This window comes from Magallana gigas, chromosome 2 (assembly GCF_963853765.1).
Source record: "Magallana gigas chromosome 2, xbMagGiga1.1, whole genome shotgun sequence".
Classification (NCBI taxonomy): Eukaryota; Metazoa; Mollusca; class Bivalvia; order Ostreida; family Ostreidae; genus Magallana; species Magallana gigas.
This window is the reverse complement of record NC_088854.1, coordinates 29,411,092-29,432,520: the sequence shown is the minus strand read 5'-3', so window position 1 is coordinate 29,432,520 and position 21,429 is coordinate 29,411,092. Positions and strand designations below refer to the sequence as shown.

Genomic DNA, 21,429 nt, shown 5'->3' with positions numbered 1-21,429 from the left:
TGAGAGTAAACCTGCGATGGACTGGTGTCCCATACGACGGACTGCAGTCAATGACTCTCATCCGCTTAGCAACACGGAAACCGGGGAAAAGCACCAACTTCATGTGTCTAATGGCACGGAAATGGTTTTAACTTAACTTTAAAATGTTTTTTTAAATCATTTTATATTTATTTATACCTCTGGGTTCAAACAAAGTTCATTTAATAATATGACAAATTCCCAAGTTTTCCCTTCTGAAACGTCTTCTCTAGCTTCTCAGGTTTGAATACACGACTAAAAATAAAATAGTCAACTGGGATTTTGCATTACAAAAGAGATGAAAACACCCGGATGATAACGTTGAAAAACTGTGTGAGGTATTCAGAGTGATTTCTGAATGAAGAAAGATGTAATCATGTCTCATTATAAATCACTGTAAGTAATATGTTCCTGTAAATTTTTCCGCGTGAAAAATGATAATGTGCCTGTGAAGATATCTTATATATTTTCCCTTTCATCGATTTGAGTTGCACTTCTTTCACTAAATATCGTCCAATGTGCACTATAAATATCGAAGCACAGACTATGATTTCATTGCGACCGATTAACACTGAGAAGATGTACGTCCACACTGGTGAGACGTCTACAGCGAATTTTTTTAAACCATTCAAATATAGAGGTGATAAAAGAGAAAAATGGCGGACAGTGCCTATTTACGAGTAATGTTCAGCTTTAAACTATATACATGTACGCTGACTGGAAGTTTTGGCTGAATCTAAATTCGCTTAATGGCTATGAACATGATTTAAAAAAATATTACGTAGTTCCCTTTCAAATTCAAGCAATAAAGGAGAATCTTGAGTGTAAAACATAACAGAACGACTAGATTTGACAAAGTTCTTAGCATAATTTTTCCAAGTGCGTTTATACCAACAAATAAATAATGAAAGGGCATAATCTACCTTTTTTTTAGTATAAAATAATTTCAAAAGTTGTACCACTGATCAAAATACAAAACAGTGAACACGGTAACAAACCATAAATTCAGTGCAAACATGCAAATTATTAAGATAAACAAAGATCAAAGAAGCTGAAGCTGGTTTTGGGTGTTTTACCCAAATGAAATCGCCCTGAAACTTTAAAACAGTTGAATTTAAAAACATTATACAACTAATATGGTCACTTAAAGTGCCGCTTCTCTTACCAAAACTTGTACCTTTTTCTGGAATTAGTATCAGTCTGATGTTTTTGGGTATCAAGAGAAAAAAGAAATTTTCAGTAAAATGTCAAAAACAAAACCGGCATGAAATATTTTCCCAATTTGATAGGAAATGAGACAATAGATGCAAATCTAGCCCTTTATTTCTTGGGTGTATATACGATATATGCGAGTAATATGCATGCCTTTAAGAAACTTTAGCGAAACGACCAGTCAAGAAGAACTTTCCTGAAAAGAAACTGCGCTGCAGTCACCCTTTGTCAGGGTCTTGGAAAAGACAACCAGAATTTTGAAAGATTGATAGCTTTAATCAATTGTAATAAAATTACATGTATCACATCCATCACAAATAAAAATCAGTGAATTTTGAGTTTCACGAATAAAAAAAACCAATGAAAAACGCTACATGGGTATACTAAGTCTAGTATCTACAATCTAAAGCATATAAAACATAACAGTTTTGACAAAGGGAAAAGGTGTAAAAAATTGTTAAAGAAAAGAAAATATAAAATGTTTTTAAAAAAGACAGGCATTTGTTAAGGCATTTCCAGACGGAACAACATCACGTCCCAATGTTCGATCTAATTCATTTTTTAACATCCGTGCCTTTCGTTTAAGGCTTTCGGGTACTCTTGTTCTTCTTCCAATATAAAACTTCATTTTCTTGTAGTAACCTTCTGCCATCTTAAAGCTTCTTTGAGTTTCTTTAAACTCGTCAAACTTCTTTTGCGAATCCACTTGGTCTCATCGATCGAAGGGCTTCCTACTCAATTAAACTCAAGAAAACAAGCTTGGATTCACATCATATTTGGTACGAACATCCTTTAAGGCGATGTCACTTAATTTCCTATTGACAATCTTTGCGGTGTCTGCAATAAGCTTATCTGGATGCTTTTCGTAGTCAAAGAGATGGGACTTTTGATCTCATTAGGACAAAGGTTTCACCCTCTTGTTCAAGATTTTCCAAGAGATCAGTTAAATCTTCCTTAACAAGCTCGGTTTTCAAACGATTAATAAGAACTGACACATCAGCGGTTTCCCTGAAATGTATTCGCTTCAGAGCGCGGTATTCGTCGCCATCTTCATTGAAATTAAATATGCTGGCGTTGCTTGAGTACGTAGCATCTATATTTCTTAATATTTTTTTCTCATTGGCATCGACTATGTCTCTCCTTTTTTGTTTGAAGCTATGGTCAATGTAGTAAAAGATTTCTTCTTCAACTCTCTCTTCAAACTTTGCCAATAAATTGTTATCCTCGAGATACAGTACCGATCAGACCCAACCTAACACCAGAGTAAACCCCAACTTAACCCCGGTTTTACTTTCTGAATTTACTTTGGGTTTACTTTTTGAAAATTTGGGTCCACTCGGGGTTTACTTTGGGTTTACTCGGGGTTTACTTTGGGTTTACTCAACTATAGTCTATAGTCAACTCAACGCACTGAAGTGTGAAGCAGACCTGTATTTTATCTTAACATCCTACTGCCTGTGATTCTTGCCCCTTGTATATTCCGAATACACATGTAGCATCTGCTTTCAGGGTATACTTCTGATCGGGGTTTACTCTCTCTGTCCACTCTGGGTTTACTTGGGATTTACTCTGGGTCCACTTAAGTAAACCCAGAAAGTAAACCCAGGGTTTAGTTGGGGTTTAGTTGGGGTTTAGTTGGGGTTTACTTTCTGTTAGGTTGGGTCTGATCGGTACTGTACCTTACAATACAGAATGATTTTTTTTACACAATATACATTCTTGATAAATGGTTAAAATTGTGATTAATCAGCGTAACGCAACGTAACTAACAATCTCGACAATGAATTTATTGTTTATTCATATATAAGAATCAATGAGGAATAAGGTGAAAAGATGTTACTTATCTAGACCTTTCATACTTTTTCTGATATTAGGTTCAATGGCCTGTAATATTCTGATATATGATCTGTCACTTGTCACATCACTTATTCCCGATTCCCTACAAAAAGTCTGGTACTGTTCTACAACTCGAGAGCGGACACTATTCAAAATTATTTGAGGTACTTGATACAGTTCTCCATTTGATAGTTTTAATTTTGTTTCCAGAAATGGTGGATCAGTCATTATACGCTTGGAGACATAACAAAATCAATAAAACATTTAATTTGATGTTCAGACAACCCTTCGCGGGTATATGGTAAAATTTGTACAGGCTGTCCTTGTCCTTTTTCTGAAGCATGTTTTCTGGCAGCTGTATATCTATATTTTGTTAAATTTGGAATGCAAGTACTCATTTCTTTGAAAGTAAAGTTATTTGCAAATACTGACAAAATCTGTCTCTGTGTTCCCCAATCAGATGATAAACCATAGGCTGTAGATAAAATTTCAAGCGTTTTGTCAGATGAAGTTGAAGGATTTGAATTCATGACTGAAACAAGGAGATGACTTCCTTGTCCTGGTGCAAGAACATTAACCACCTGTTCAAATATCTGTTTGGTCTTCATTGAATAGTCGTATTGGGTGCGTTCTGATGATAGATTCCAGTTGATTTTTAGTTGTTTCTTCACAGGACTAAGACCACAGGATTGCAAAAAATTATCAAGTGCTTTACGTTTCATTGAATTATCATAATGAGGGATGTCTGGGTTGTCCAGTGTCCTGGCTATTCGGTAATCACAAACTACCCTGAGAATCACCATTTGACACCTGAAAAGATAAGAAATATTATGATAATTAAGATAAAATTGAGATTTTAATCATCTCTTGAGGTCCTGCATAGATAAAGGAACTGAGTTAGTGTGTATTTGAGAACCAAAAATTAGCGGAGTGGAATGAAACTTAAACTTGATCTGTAACTCTTCATTGTTAGCTCACATACCAAATATCCCAATATCTGAAAGCATTTAAAAAAAAGTCCGTATAACTGTGATTTTTAAAAATTTATGAAAGTCCAAAGTCCTAAATTACAGCAAAAATTAGCCGAGCGGAACGAAACTTAAACTTGAACCATGAGTTACTCACATACCAAAAATGTAACTCATCATGAGTTACTCACATACCAAAAATGTAACTCATCATGATTTACTCACATACATAAAATCAGCCCAATATCTGGGAGCGTTTAGAAAAAAGGTCTGTATAACTGTGATTTTTAACAATTTATCAAAGTCTGTAATATCGGCAAAAATTAGCCAAGCTGAATGAAACTTATACTTGATCTGTAACTCATCATGGTTAACTCACAAAAAAAAAATCAGCCCAATATCTGAAATCGTTTAAGAGAAAAGTTCCTGTAACTGTGATTTTAAAGAATTTATCAAAGTCCAAAGCCAGTAATTTCGGCAAAAAATTAAAATATTTTTGGGTTTAAAAAGGAAGATAAAGATAAAAGTTTAAAATAGATTTGACTTTTACATCAATAAATGTATGCTTATAGCGAAAACAACCATGAAAATTTCAATCGACCAGTATTTGTCAGTATTGACCACTTGAGGAGTATTGTCCAGAGCTGTAAATACCGGTAAATAGCACTGGTAAATACAGGGGGAGGTACCGCCCAACCTTGCATGGTATAATGCATATTTTGAAATTAAAAAAGCAATTTTTTTAACATGTTTACAACATATAATAAATATCAAGTCAATATAATCAGTTGTGATGAAAAAAATGTTGAAAACTGAAAATTCAAGTGAATTTTTTAAAGACCAATTATAATTCTGCACAAAACTATCAGATCAGAACAAAAATCATAACTGACCTGTAACTTGTCATGATAAAACAATTTATCTCATACATGTGGTGTATATTACCCGTGTGATAAACCTTTGCTATATCACACGGGTGATGCTATATCAAATACTTCCGGTCGGAACTACTTTTGACACAGCCCCTTGCTTCAACGCTTTAGTGACCTATTTTCGAAGATTTGCTAGTACTTTCAACATAACTATATCTACTACAAAAATTAATTTAAAATTGATTTTGTCAAAGATTTAAATTACAAATATGAAGGAAAACACATAACTGCGTAGCACAGGCGTCGGAACCGGGGGGCTATTGTGAGTTGCAAAGTTATTCATAACCGTAACCACAAGACCCTTTTTTCTTGTTTGTAAAGATTTTTGATAAATTTAGCCCACTTCCAACTTTAAATTTGCTTTGTGAAGTTTATAAAACTACAAATTACGTTAACTATCAAGGAGTTCCATCCTGACGACGTGATGAAAACAGAGCGCTCTGGTTGTGTTTATATACAAGAACTTACCGAGATAATGTTTCATGAGACTTTTATTCCACCACCAGTAAGCATCCTTATCCACTATTTTCAATTTTGAATCATAAGGCTAGCCTAGTGTTTGTTTTATTAAACATCATGCATCAACAACTGTTCCTCGTTCGAGTCAATTCAAACTAACGAGCATTCGCAACTTTGTGTATGTCAACAAACTTGATTATTCAAGTCTTCTAATCGGAATTTCCATTTAATCAAGTGAATAAGCTCTAAAAAAAATTATCTAGAGCTAAAAAATTATTTTAAGGTTTATTTCAGTGAAACTTTACATTAAAACAGTTAGATTTATCTCAGGAATGACGTACTATAAATTGTATTGCGCAAGGTCACAATAGCCGCATAACACAACGTTGCATCATCGTTTTTAATCTTTGAAGAAAAAAAAACAATTTGGGTCACACAAGGGACTGTCTCAAAAGCTTCATAATATAAATCAAATTGTATGAGATAAATAGAACATCTATAATTGTGTGATTTTATATTTGCTTTATCCAACTCGTTGAAATGGTTATATTCGCTCGGCAAGCCTCGCGAATATATACACCATTTCAACTCGTTGGATAAAGCAAATATAAAATCACACAATATAGATATCCTCTATTTATCATATGTTTAGTAGTAAATGCAGTAGTTTTGAATATTTGATAAATAGCCTGCTGTTTAATCCATATCGCGCAACTTTGATGCGCATCCTTTATCGCATACCCTTTATCACACCCCTACCCTTTATCGCATACCCTTTATCACACCCCTACTTTTTTTTTTTTACATAGTCAGATTTTATTTATGTAAGCTTAAGAAAAAAATGTCCTCAAAATAGGTGCGGTCATTCGGGTGTGACGCAATTTATTGAATGACGTCAGTGTTTGGTATACACATGTGACGTCACGAACGTCAAGTTTTCATATTTTTTGGCACACTAACTGCAACTATAAAAAATTCAAAACACACAAAAAAATGCAATAATAAACAAAATATTTTTAAAACAACAGCACGCAAATTGTAAGGTAACCGAGGTGCTTTGGATAAGTAATTGAGCAGTTCTTTTAAGGCTTTTAAAACAAGACAAAAGTAGAACTGAAGGTAACCCAGTGAACAGTTCATATGATATAACTCTCCTGTTGAAATATATGATAAAGCGTATAAAACATGGCAAAATCCGTATCACATGCCGTATCACCCTCGACCAATATCATCCCTCGGGCCTAAAGGCCCTTGGTCTGATATTGGTGTCATCCCGTTGGTGTCTCGGGATGATACGACAAATATCAAATCAATATCTTGAAGCATGAAGAAAAAAGTGTGGAAAACTGATTTGCTGGACTGACAGATGGACATGCAGAGGGTCTGAGTGCACAGTTATTTAGTAGTGCATATTCTTAAACAATAAATTAAAAATCCCACCTGTGCTTTTTCAATAATATTTTTACAGTGTGTTGTTTTACTTTTTGGACAAATCATAACAAAATTAAATAAAACTTCATCGGCTCTAACTCACAATATGGACAAATGTACACTAGGGACTATAACTGTGTACTCAGACTAGAGTGCAAACCTAAAGTTCCCTTCGCCTTCGACAAACAAGAGAATCCTTGTATTTTGCCGTTAAAGATAAACTAGGACATATAATGTTTTCATTTTACCTGTGTGCTACAGCTTGCAGCGTATTCTTCCTGATATTCACAATTTTTGTTATGTTGGAAATCACAGGGTATCTTGTCTAGGCTTGCTCTCTGAATCAAAATAGAAGAAATAGATTGTATACATCAAATCAACTTAGGGCAATATTATATATATAAATGAATTTACAATATTTCACATACATGTACTATTGACCTCATGTGGCTTTTTTTGTACTTTAGACCAAGCTGAAATGTAACACAGACATTGCAGATAGGTCTCAAAATAAATTATAAACTAGAAACTATAAGTAAATACTTCAATAAATAAATTGCTCCTTCTGCTAGATATAGATTTTAACAGTCATGACAGTAGTATTCAGAAGGATGCAACTTGTGTATCCCTTATTTATAGCTAAAACAATTATAAGGGATGTTAAAATTGGTCAAATACTTGAAATTGGTAATATCTTTTGCAAAAGCCTGTTTACACTTTCATTGTAGGAAATCAGAAAATATTTCTTCCATAACCATGCTAATGTGTAATACAATTATTTTTTTTATATCTTTTTTCTCTATAAATCAATAGCATCTTATAGTTAGCATACATGTTCTTCAGATAAACAGTTTCTAGGAAATGACTACTATGCAATACTCATTTTAAAACACAATTTGTACTGACTTTCCCAAAAATAAATTCTTATCATATATATTTTCACCCTCACAAACATCTCGCAGTAATATTTCAATCATATCTGTTATCATGGTTATTGTAAAAGAGTTCCTACCTCCTCTGAGACAGTAGTAATGGTAGTATCTTCAGAATATGTATTTACAGGTGCATGTAGGCTTTCTATAGGATTATCTTTGACCAGGATGGCATGTACCATGTCACTGGACTCCTATGATGACAAAAAAAAAATACAATTTCATCATCAGATTATAGACATTTTTAATATAATATGCACATATATTAATTGGAGAAAAGGTTGAACTACTGAAGTAGGTACTACTGAATGGTCTTCCTCTAGATTATATAATTATATAGGACTGACTGTAACCATACATTACATGCATTAATTCATCCTGCAACAAGCCAACTATTCAACTATTGTACAAATTGCAGGTACACAAATACGTGCATTGATAGGTATAATTAAAGGTCCCCCTTTTTTACTATTTAGTAAAAGTGATCTTGAACTGCATTCATGCCCCCCCCCTCCCCCACCCCCTTATCAAGCTTAATAGTGCAAAGGTTTTATCATGCCTATATATACGAGGGTTGTTCGGAAATTATTGAGACATTTTCTCTTATTCTTTTAGTAAAAAAGATAAACTCTAGAAATTTCACCAAAAGGTAAATCAGGATAGAGATTATCAATGTGAAAAGTTTCTTGTCCATGGCATGAATAGATCATTCCTGGTAAGCTGGCCAACGTGCCTTCGTCCAGTGACCCGGCGCAACCGCACTTTTCGCAACGTCATTTTAACGCTTCTTATTGCTCCTGTGTTTTAAACACCTTACAAACGAACGGAAATAAGAATTATTCTTTATTTCTCATCTTTTGTTTTCATTTCAAGATGTCATCATTCACATTTTCTCTCATTCTTGTTTTTTTTAAAAGAAAAATCGAGTTATTTTTACACGAAAGTCTAATAACAGTGAATGTATCCTGCAGTCATTTTTTATATATGTTAGAACTGTTGACAACAGTTAACGTGTCAAAAGTACTTGATAATTAATCCCTTTGGCCTAATTCAAGTTAAACAATCAGTGAAAAAAATATGATGAACTGAAGCTCTATACCTTGTTTTGTCATCATATAGTTTTTTTAAGCAATTGCGTGGCCTTAAAAGGTCTTCTTCTGAGATTTCCACCAGTTTGACGGTTTTCAATGCGCCGCCTTGACGTCAAAATTAAATGTAAATTCGTTGTCAGATTTCTATTGTTTGGTAAATATACGTGTACCATATCCGTATTTCAACTCGAACATCAGTGAAACTTAATCAAGTTAGTCGCAAAGAATAGCAAAATGAACATATTATATTTAATTTGTTTTATCATTAACCGTAATTCTACGTACACTTATAAAGTAGATGTTTAAGTTGTTAAATCTCGAGTTCATGGCTGCGCCGGGTACCCCGACCACCGACTTGTTTATCTACCGTCGTAAACAAAATATTAAACATTCTTTTAATATTATTTGTTTTATTATTTGTTGGCGTTTCTTCCGTGTCGATGCCTATTTTCACCAAAATTCGTCAATTAGAAAAGAAAATATTCGAGTTGTCTCAATAATTTCCGAACAACCCTCGTATATACATGTTTATATGACTAAAACAACATGTACAGATAAATAAACAACAGAACTGTAAAAGTACAAAATTCCAACAGTTCAGTTCTTATGATTTTTAAAGTTTGCTTTTCAACTGACAATGCAAAAATCTTTTATGAAGGTTGAAAATAAAAATAGAAATGATAGTTTCATGTTATACACTAGGACAAAACAAACCCCATACACAAACACACTTATTTGTTTTAAGTCTTCCTCTGTGGATATGTTGGTATTTTCCAGAGACAGTCTGTACCACATGCAAATACAATTTACACAAATAATACTGTGTATATATATACCTGGTCATATCGCCCCCTGGAATAGTCAATTCGGCACTATGTCGACCTGGTTTAAAGCCCGCCCCAGGGATACTTATTTTGGTAGACTGATAAATATGTCTCAAATCTGGTCAATGTACATGTAGAGCGTGGGTATTAAGACAGGGGACAGCACTCATCAGTCATTTAGCACCATAATTATCATTATGTTTCGAAAGTAAAAAATGCAATAAGGGTCTTCGTTTGTTCCCTTTTTTTAAAAAAAATATTTTCAATCGAGTTGTTACTGTACATGTATATTTCATTATTTACAGTCATACATATATATATATATTTCGATTTGACTTTAACTATGGACGCCAAACTGACCAAATATTAAGTTGACATGCATGCATGTTGATTTTTTTTAATTCATGGTTTCAGAATCTAATTCATTCTAGGTAATATTTCGAAAAGTGTACCCAAAACGCTGTGATTGTTTTAAAACGTGATAAACAATAAAAATGCAACCAATGACATAACATTCATGACATTATTTTTATTTTGGTGTACGAACAACGAGTCCTTTAGGTTCTGAAAAGGCCAATTCCAAACGAAGACTTGCAAAATTTCAAATTCCAAACTTGAACCTAATATACTGCCACTTGAGCTGATTAGGGACTGTTTCCATGAAAATAGTTCTTTACCAGTGGGGGATCCAGAACTTTTCATAAGGGGGCTGCTCTAGTCATGATTCAGTGATTCCCCATATAATTAACCAAATTTCTTCCCTTCAAAGGGGGGACCCAGAACCCCAGCCCCCCTTTTTGAACCCCCTATGTTTACTATCTATTCTTTCATTGAACTGTGTTGTATTTTCAGTGTTTTCATATCATTTATAGATTCATACTGACATACATATATTGTCATGCCATTATAAGTATTTGTCAATTGAGATTTTCTCTATATATTTCATACAAATTAAACTACATTTTTACAAAATATTTTGGGGCCAATTGGACCAATTGTGGTTTGATTATGTACAAGCAATGTGTTACCAATAGATGCAGGCTTGTCACAGGTTTATTTGGTTATTAGATATAGGAAGATGTGGTGTTAGTGCCAATGAGACAACTCTCCATCCAAATAACAATTGATAAAAGTAAACCATTTAGTCTTAGATGCATTATTTTTTTATTAGTTGTTAGTGGCTTTGAACTAGCAGTCAGATAACTGTGAGTACTCTCAGATCTGTTCCTAGTGTCTTTTTTTGTCGGAATGTACAAGTACCCAGCCACGTCCACTTGTATTTTTGTCCATCTGATGAGTTTTCTTTTTCAACTGATTTTTATAGTTTGTTCTTTATGTTGTACTGTTATACCACTTTCCCAGGTTAGGGAGAGGGTTGGGAACCCGCTAACATGTTTAACCCCGCCACATTATTTAAGTATGTGCCTGTCCGAAGTCAGGAGCCTGTAATTCGTTTGTTTATGTGTTACATGTTTGTTTTCCGCTCATTTTTTTTTTATATAAATAAGGCCGTTAGTTTTCTCGTTTGAATTGTTTTACATTGTCTTATCGGGGCCTTTTATAGCTGACTATGCGGTATGGGCTTTGCTCACTGTTGAAGTCAGTACAGTGACCTATAGTTGTTAATTTTGTGTCATTTTAGTCTCTTGTGGACAGTTGTCTCATTGGCAATCATACCACATCTTCTTTTTTTATACATTATAGGTCAATGTACGGCCTTCAACAAAGAGCCTTAATTGGCTCACACCGAATAACAAGCTATAAAAGGCCCCAAAATTACTACTGTAAAACCATTCAAACGGGAAAACCAACGGTCTAGTATACATGTATGTTTTTTTTTATCATTTTCATTTTCTCACCAGATAAAAATAAATATCATTTTTTGTTTAGAAATATGCTGTGTGATTTTCAGACAAATTAAATTATCCTAAAATTTATTATCAATGTTCACATAAACAAAAGCAACTGAAGACAAAACTTTGACCAAATACACAAATTTTCTTTAGACAATTTTGCATCTTTAGAAAAGCTAACCAGGCAGAATAATAAAAAATATAGCCAAAAAAAAGGCAGGTGAGAAATACATTTTTTACTTTTGTCCTTGTACTATAACGAAATAAACAGCTGATAAAAATATGAAATAATAAATCAAATACATTTACCTGCTCCTACAGGAATAAGAATTCCAAACTGTTCAAGAATATCTCTTGACTGCTGAACTGTAACAGTTGCTTTCTCTATTTTTCTCTTTCCATTACAAGTTTGAAGTGGGGGTTTCAGCATACACAGCTTTGATGCCTTCCATCCTTTCCCCAAATAGTAGCGGTGGTTTGGACAAATTGTGAATTGGTCAGTCTCATGTTCAAAAAGTCCAGCACGAAATTTAACAAGTTCTTGTTCATTACAAAGTGAAGATGGGTTGATTCTGTTTTGAGAAAGATGTGCGTCAATGTTGTCACGACAAGAATTGAATGAACATATCTGAGATGATGGTTTGGTGTTAAAGTTAGTGTTACAAGTAATCCTTGAATACTTGGAAAAAGAGCACTCCATCAATAACATCATGAAAACACTTAAACCACATCAAAGAAGATACTGCATATCATTGATTTGTTGACAAGTGTCTTCTGCTACATGTACTATCTTTTGTGCACTTACTATTAGAGAGCTCATTCAAGGGAGGTAATTCTATGGCGCAGTTTTGAAGAAAAATTGAGAAAGTTCATGCAGAGAATCACTGTCACCGTGGCCTCTGTCCAAAGGCTTCTCAATATTTCTTTTGATTTATATTGTTTAGGTGTGGCACTTTCTGGATATATTCTGTTTGATCAATTATGTTGTTGCAGATTTAAGAAAAATAGCATTGAAATTGGGGAAAATTGAGATAAAAAAATTCGTTATTATACCGTTTGAAACTGATAGTCAGTAAAAAAAATATGGGAAAAATGGTGAAAATTAATGAATTGAGGCAAACAGTTGTATATCTATTGATTTTTTTCATACTTTTCATTATGCAACATCTTAAATTTGAGAAAATTTCACTTTTCACCAAATTTCAACCCCCCTTTTTCCCCTATTGGTTACCATGGGAATGGAGCGCAATATTGCAAAAAATGGTCTGATATATTAGCATTGTTTTACTTGACCCACAACTGGAGTAGAAATTGGTTTTTCAAAAAATGTAGTTTCAATTAATTTTAGGGATAACGCTTGATGGTTCGTGGCATTCCCTCTTAATATCTTTCAAAACTATTTTTATTTGAATCGCAGAAAATCAAGAATCGTTTCCGTCCTTTCAACATTGGAACAGAGGATGGACAAGGTTCATGTAATATTATTTATGCAGTTACTGTAGATATTTTCGATTTCAGTTGGTTGCTGTTATACCCATGGTCATATTATTTTCTATAACTAATATAGTAAATTGATAAAAAGAATCAAGCCTTATCCCAGCATCTGAAAGTGTCTAAAAATCTACAGTGTATATGAAGCATGCTTCTCATTCTGCAGACGTATTGGGGCATATCTACTGTACCCTGTCTTTGTATTCTATAAATATTTGAAGTTTACACGAACATTGAAGTTAATTTCTTTGTTCAATTAATATGTTGATTGTGCCCCAATATCATCTACAATGCATTTAATTATCACATACAATGTATTTGGTTTCTGAAATTGACGCTTACACTGATTGTGTCTCAAACACGCTAATCGACCTCGGATTGTAAAATTCACGTGCAAATCGAGTCGCCATTTTACAGTTTTACATGTATGTAAACAAACCTCATTTCGTCATATTATGGACCTTGTGACAATGTTTTAAAGATTTTCAGTACAGATTTGTTGTAAGCAAAGAAGGAATCGAAGACAAATGCTGTAAAACGTCTTGTGAATTTCACGGAGTGTCAACCCGTGTATCTCCAGTTGGCAGCAAAGCTAGCTTTTTGTGGGGGAAAACAATCGGTTCAACTCATGTGATTTTACATGTATGGTACATTGTAACGTAGAATATATTCTAAAATATATATAAAAGGGGCCCGTTTCTCGAAAAGGCTTCATGATGACGTGTATTCCAAAAGCATTTTCCAGTTTTGTCTAACAGGGTCCTGTAAACTCATTCCGTTTTCTATACACCTACATGTATTTACTGGCTATGAGGACCACGAGACTGCAACTTTTTCACCGTGAAGAAATTTAGGGAAATTGTTGTCAAGAGGGACAATAAACATACTACCTGTATGACCAAATAGCTAGTAAAATCCTGATAAGTATTTTATCATACCAAAGCTTTATTTGTTGTCGTTACTTTCAGAAATCTACAATTATATATTTAAAGCACAATAATCAAATCCACACTTTTCAAAAGTTATTCCCCTTTGCGGGGTCAACCCAAAAATCAAAAGGAAAAAAACCCAAATTTCCCTTCTTTATACAATCAAATATTTGGGCGTTCTGTGATGAAATCGCTTTGATTTTTATTTATTTATTCACTATCTGGTGCCAACCCACATATTAAACGATGCATTCCGGGGAAATCAAAATACACACCGAAAACGGATTTTAATGTCAAATGATATTGATACAAACATATAGTTACAAACTTCTATGCTACAAAGGCTACTCCCAAAGATGACGGCCAAGAGACGTAGCTTTTGTAAAGTGTTGATTGAGATTACAACTACGATTTCCACATAATTATTCATTTAGGAAACTCACGACCATTTGTGCATGTAAGCGTTAAGTATAAGGACATGTGTGCGATACAGGCCGCGGATTTTTGACGACAATAATTATCATACATGTAATATGCCACATTCAAACGACGCCACCGTCTAACAGTACTTTCAGTACTTTGATTAATTGATTTATCTGCATTATTGCTTTAGTCATCGTATCTCATCGTATTTTTATCATTGCGGAACTACCATTGTTTTTGGTACAATCCGTTCCCAATTTTTCGATCCAAATTATTGCAATGCAACGCACGAATAATAGTACGAACGTTTTGTGTACCCACAAGAGCGATGCACGATTTGTAAAGATCGTAAGATAAATTCAGCTGTTCATGCATATGTTGTGCGACCATGAGTTTGTTGCTCAACATATGTCTCATGTAATCCTGTAACGTCATACTAATATAAGACATTGAAATTCGCCAAGTCTTTATCTGCTTACTGACAAATAGAGCGAAATGGCGAAAATAAAACAAGAGCGAATAATTCCTTTATACAGTACACACTGTAAATAAATATCTGTTTCATGCCAAAATGACCTTGATTTAGACTGTTGCTATTGAAATCTTCTTGGGCTCTATCTTCTCCTGCATTCAACTATTTCTACTGACTCTTGAGCGTCAAAAAGGGCGTTGTATATACCTCCTCTGACTCGTACGAACATTCGTACGATTAAACGCATGATCGGACGGCTAAAAACCTGAAGCATATCGAGTGGCTCTTCTCTTATACTTGTTATATGCCCAGTTGTTCTTTTTGAAAACTTTGGCCTTGACCGCTGCACCTCCCTGGGTCAAGGTTATATATGCTGAAATTGTATATGAGTTGAACTTTGACCTTGAGTCTTGCACCTCACAGGAACAAGGTCACATTGCTGTCATTTGTTTAACTTACAGTTGTTGTTGTTGTTTGAAACTTTGGCCTTGACTGCTGCACCTCCCAGGGTCAATGTCAGATTTTCTCACATTGTAATATACATATATGTATATATCAGCCGTGCCCATAATCGCCAATAAATAGTTTATAAAGCCTCTTTTTTTTTTCTTGCAATCTCTGAGAGCAGGTGATAATATTTAGAAACCAATATAACGCAAGCTTTTTTATTTTCAGGCACTGTGACATGTGCCCTTACATGAAAACATTTATGCATGCATATGCAACCACGCGACGTAGATATATGATGCATTACAGTCAATGATCACTAGATCTGGGTTATATATAAATGGAGTGATAATATCTTTTTTATCTCCTTTTTTATCAACGCTATCTCAAGTGCCAGTAAGTATAGTTATATACGCATTGAATGAATCAAGATGTAAGTATTTATTATTCTTCTTTTTAAAGTTCTTTAAATCCTTTTATAAAAAAAATGGGGTGTTGTAATTTGCAGACATGAACATTGATATATGGATTATGATTAAAAAAAACATGTACTTTTTATTTCACACTGTTAATATATATTATAGCTTTAACTTAGCTTTATTGGAAGAAAAATATATTATCGCTATTTGCATTGTTAAATGTAATTATTATTATTACCCCTCATTATTATCATTCAGATGGTAGGTTCGCTTCATACTGTCAAACAAAACGTACAATTTCAAAACGAAAGTTCTTTTTTAACCTCGAAACTAAAGAGAAAGCGAAAGTTATAGTTATAGTAAATTATTATTGTATTTTTTGTGTAAATTACTGTTATTCTGTCCATTTTCACAAATTACTTAATATTGTAAGCTTGTAAAAATTTATCTTTATCACCATGTTTCATAAATAAAATGCATACATTTTTCATTAAGTTTATAATATCAATCATTATATGTTTGGTACATGAAGATGGCAAATCAAGCGGTTGAAATTGTCGTTGAAACAAGTCGATGTCGCCAGATTGTCTCCATCTTGTCAAGTGAGTCAGTCTTGGCGGTAGACTGTGAAGGAATTGCCCTTGGGGTCGAAGGTCCAATGACTCTCCTACAAATTTGTACCTACAGCGGTGACGTGTACCTGTTTGATGTACAAGAAAACCGAGAACTGTTTTCTGAAGGGCACCTAAAAATAGTGCTGGAATCCGATGAAATTCTGAAGGTATGTAATTGTACATTTTTAAAATATGGAATGAATATAATGGTTTGTAAAGAACATATGTTAAGATTTATTAAAGCTGCTTGGTCCGATTTTATATCAAATGTTGTACACGTTTTTAAACGATGGTTATGCTATCTATATGTATAATAATAGACATTGCAGTAGTTTTCCCAGTCAATTAAGCCAAATTTCAATGAAAATAATATGTACAAAATTTGTTAAGAAAACAAATGAGATAAAAGGGTATCGTATTTTTTCGCCTCATGTTAAAATTCATCCCTTACATCGAGACGGATATGGTTGTATTACGACTTTGACATTGCTATAAAAAAAGGTCTAATGTTCAGGCAAATTACAAATAAACCTGTGTACATTTTGTTCGCTAATATTTCTGAAATTTGCTTTGTTTACAATCGATGCCGAGCATAGCATGCGGTTTGAATCACCCCAATCATTCGGGAGGCGAACCTTAACGGTTTCCTTTTCTAAACATTTCGATTATGCATTTTGGTTTGTTTTTTCGTTTGCTCAAAAAGAAATTATTATTTACTTTAAAAATGTGAAACTTTGAAAGGAGACCGATACTGCTGGTGTAAATAGGAGAAAGTCCTTAACTTCCTATGATAAATGGTTTGTATGGGGAAAAATTGAAACTGTAGTAACAAAAAAATCGGACAAAGCAGCCTTAAGAATGTTTATGTAACATTTCTAGAGTCATGTTAAAGCAAATTATGATTTGTTGACTTCTTTATTTACCGCTAGGTGATACATGCATGTTCGTACGACAGCGCTGCTTTATATCACCAGTTCGGAGTCACTCTTCAGAACGTTTTTGACACCCAGGTACCAGTATATGGCGACAAAACTCCCTGATGTAGGATTATAATTAATAAAATATTAACTTCATTTTTTAGCATAGTTATTCATATTATAAAATGTGAGTAATCATTATCCACTGGTTTCAAAGATCTACATTACATTCACAAAAAGATGTTTACTATTTCATATTCTTTATGATATGATGATATTGTGATCAATCCAGAAGTACAGCATTGAGATAAATGATGTATGTTTAAATTTCTAACTGTGCTACAATTTTCCCATCAAAATAACTTATGTCATTTTGTGGAATATACGAATAAATCTTTAATCATGTCGTCAATTTAATATTCGAGAGATTTTGCAAACCAACGTGTACGCGTAAGTGTAAGCGTAGAAAGGAAAATATGTGTATTACGTCATCAGTTTGTGTAATGACGAATTTCTACACGTATGTACCCGAATGAACATACGTGTAAATTGCAAAGTACCCGTAAGGTCGAACTTGCAGCTTCTGTTTCTTAGCTGTTGGCTTTTTGTTTTAACAAATGTTTTTATTTTTCTTAAGCCTGAATATTTAATGCGAATACTGATATTAACAAAAAAACAATTCATTAAAACTTATTACTGCGGAATCATTTTTCTTCGTGGGGGTCAATGTTCATGGGTAGCCAAAATTTTCTTGATTCATGGGGATGTTATTTCGTTGGTTGTAAAATCGGGATAATTTTAATAAATATAAAAGATATAAGTGTATATATTAAGTTCGTGGGGATGTACATGTAAATTCGTGGGCAAAGGTTATCCACGAACATTGAATCCCCACGAACAATGATGATTTCACAGTATGTTATTGGAATTTTAATACACGTCTCTCTTCCTCCAAATCATGCAATTGCTTTGATTTTTTATTGTCCCCCGCCGCAACGCGGAGCGGGGGCATAGAAATGCCGGGCGTCCGTCCGTGTGTCCGTGGGTCCATGTGTCCGTGCGTCCGTCCGTCACATTTTTTTGTAAGCGCTCTCATGCCTACAAATGTTGACGGATTTTCATTAAATTTATACCAAATGTTTATACCACTATTACCTTGGTCAAGTTCGAAAATCAGCATTGGTCGATACTTTTTGTTGGAGTTATGGGACTTTGACCGCAATAATGACTCCGTTTTATCAAAAAATTGACCTTGTAAGCGCTCTCATGCCTACAAATTATGATGGATTTTCATTAAATTTATACCAAATGTTTATACCACTAATACCTTGGTCAAGTTCCTAAATCAGCCTTGGTCGATAGACTTGATACTAGTATACTGCTTGACCGGCGGGGGACCCTGGAATTCTATTCTTGTTCATATGTGATTAATAAAAATATATATATAAACAATGATGTATAATAAAATTAACAAATATTAATACTGAATTTTAATTTTTCGGCTGCGACTAAAATTCTCAGCTTAGTTGAAGAGGATATCTAGAAATACATTAAAACATTTAAACGTACAGGTACAAGTTACAACTGCGCATGCTTAACAAGAAAAATAATGGGAGCCGGTACGCGTAGTTCTAACTTGTATTCTACAAGTACAAGTACGCGTACACGTTGGTCCGCTAAACCTCTTTATTATGTACAAAAGCAGACGAAAATATGTCACAGGAGATAATTGGTATTGCGTTCATCCATTCTATGTGCAAAACATTGCTAAATGGTTGAGGAACCTTTCATTTCAAAAAATTCGTTGCTGAAAACCATTCCAAGTATTTTTTTTTACTTTATATACTTGGTAAACTGCATTTTAGTTTTCTATATAGGTTGCTGATACTGTCTTAGAAGAGCATAACGAACGCTTGCTTGTCTCATCATTGGATTTACAAGAACTCTGCCAAAAATATTCTTCTAGCAAAAAAGTGTCAGATTACAAAGAACAGCTCAAGGTTTATTTTTTCTTATGGTAACAATTAACCAATATTTGTTGAAACGCATTTCTCATATAAAATTCTTTTTCTTGTAGATACAGTACAGTAAAAAAGAGGGCGAGTTTTGGGCAAATCGTCCTTTAACAGACGAGATGAAGTCCGTTGCAGTAGGTGACGTCAGAGCTCTAATACCAGAGGTCTTTGAGACTCAAAAACGGTAAGTAAACAAGGTTCAAAAAATGTTTTGATAACAAACTGGACAAAAATTTACTGTAAAGAAATGTGTTGCAATGTTTGCAGATTCATCTGGAAAAGTAGACTGCAGGAAAAATTTCGAGAACGGGTATCAGAGACAATCAAATTTTACATTGACGACGAAGTCAGAAAACATAGATTTAAAAGAAAGTTCCTCATAGTGAATCAAATTATTGATACCATAAACGAAAAATGGGATGCACGTACAATTTGTTCAGACTTTCCAGAGGACAGCGATGAATATGAGGCTTTAAAAAGGATTGACTATAGAGATGCATGTATAAAATCACCATTTATAGATCGGCTTAAAGCAGAGAGCATCTTGTCTGATTTGAAAGAACTGGATGATAAACTTTCCAAAGATGAAAAAGATTACGGGGTGAAATGGATCACATTTTCGTTACTTTCCAGTATCATTGACCATCCAAATAAAACGGTATCAAAACTAGCAAAAAATGTCAAACAAAAGCTCAAAAGTGTTATTCTACAAGAAATTTATGTTAAATACACCACTGAGACTAATTTAAAACACTTAACAAAGTGCGAGAAGGATGTGCTAAGGTCTTTGAATCTGAACGGTACCAATAATCAGCAGTGTCCACAACACGTTGTTAGATTGTATTGGCTTTTAGCTGAAGGTGATATTAACAATAACTGTAAGAAGTTAATAGAAAAGGAAAATGGGTTCAAAATGCAAGCGTGGTATTACGATAAAATAATATCCTACCTGAGAAGAGGAGCAGATGTACCAGTACCCTTAAAACAAAGCGCCTGGACATTCAAGAGGAAACTTGATGATACATTTGGACCTGATGTTGTTCCTCCCACCCTAATTAGAACAATTAGTTTGATTGATTAAATCCAACTTCAATAATTGAACGTTTCAAAATGTAAAGAGAGAAATGCATGCTTCGACATTTTATACATCACTACTGACACAAAGCCAAGATGATAGATTATTGAGAATGTGAAGGTTTCAAATACATGTACTTTCTATATGAAATAACACGAAGACATAACAGCCGTTGAGATTAAGTTTAATGTTCAAAACGATACTTTTGATGCGGTTCAGAAAAAGGCTGGAAGTATGAAGCATTATGATAAAGTGAAAGTTTTGTTTGAGTATCCATAATGGATATCAACTGTTGCCATGTTTATTGGCGACGTTTGCAAGAAGTACAACACAATTTCAAACATTTTGTATGAACAGAGGGACGGGCAACTTTGGAATTGACATTTTCCGGGGATGCGTACCCCTTTCCAAACAAATTATCAAAAAAAAGTTTAGACCAAACTGTGTGTGTGTGTGGGGGGGGGGGGGGGGGGGGTGGGGGTTAATGCTTATTTGGTTAATTATCCTGTATAAAACCCTATTGGGCTTTTTTATTAACCCCTGGAACAGAAAATACCATCAAATGATCTTTAGACCCCCATATATAATGCTGATTAGGGACTTTGTTCCCGTACTTTCGTACGATCATGATAATGATCCCCCATCCCCTCAAAAAGAAAGAAAATTAATCTGAAATGAAGTAATGTATACATTTATTAGGCAGAGTTGAATAGATGATACATGTGCCTAACAAATAATTAGGCAACTTAAACACATAGTTTTGTTTATTCAACATATACTTGTAAATGATGGACCTTTATAGCTTTATAATTACTTATCTTTAACTTAATTAAAAAAAAATACGTTGATAGAATCAATGAAAATATATAGCTTCGAGGATGAAAACTTTATTAGCTTAATACTGATTCTTGACAAGTACATGTATATAGAATTCTCACTACTACTTAATTTCTTAAGTTAGATAAATTCCAATGACCAGAAGTGGAACTTATTAAGTCATGGCCCAAGGACAGTATATATCTTATGTATTTATTATAATAAAATGGTTTGAGTACATGTAGTCTGTAATGT

The 21,429-nt window shown here is 33.9% G+C and overlaps 1 protein-coding gene and 1 long non-coding RNA gene across 4 annotated transcripts; one reads left to right on the top strand and one right to left on the bottom strand.

Annotated features, from left to right (window-relative positions):
- Positions 1 to 3,021: 3,021 nt before the first annotated feature.
- LOC105340025 (uncharacterized) lies at positions 3,022 to 7,991 on the bottom strand. Its single transcript, XR_010710975.1, has 3 exons — positions 7,869 to 7,991; positions 7,105 to 7,194; positions 3,022 to 3,876 (listed from the first exon to the last, which is right to left on the bottom strand). It is a non-coding gene; the product is annotated as an uncharacterized lncRNA (long non-coding RNA).
- A 6,476-nt stretch (positions 7,992 to 14,467) lies between these two features.
- On the top strand, positions 14,468 to 20,820 carry LOC105342861 (uncharacterized). Of its 3 annotated transcripts, none has more exons than XM_066076026.1 (6): positions 14,471 to 15,751; positions 16,270 to 16,518; positions 17,281 to 17,361; positions 19,146 to 19,268; positions 19,346 to 19,467; positions 19,551 to 20,820. In XM_066076026.1, the coding sequence occupies exons 1-6, from the start codon at positions 15,740 to 15,742 to the stop codon at positions 20,362 to 20,364; spliced, it is 1,401 nt and encodes a 466-aa protein (XP_065932098.1). In that variant the 5' UTR covers positions 14,471 to 15,739; the 3' UTR covers positions 20,365 to 20,820. The 3 variants fall into 3 exon arrangements, with proteins under 3 accessions (XP_034303764.2, XP_065932098.1, XP_034303757.2); XM_034447866.2 differs by having other exon boundaries at positions 14,472 to 15,714; XM_034447873.2 differs by lacking the exon at positions 19,146 to 19,268 and having other exon boundaries at positions 14,468 to 15,714.
- Positions 20,821 to 21,429: the final 609 nt, after the last annotated feature.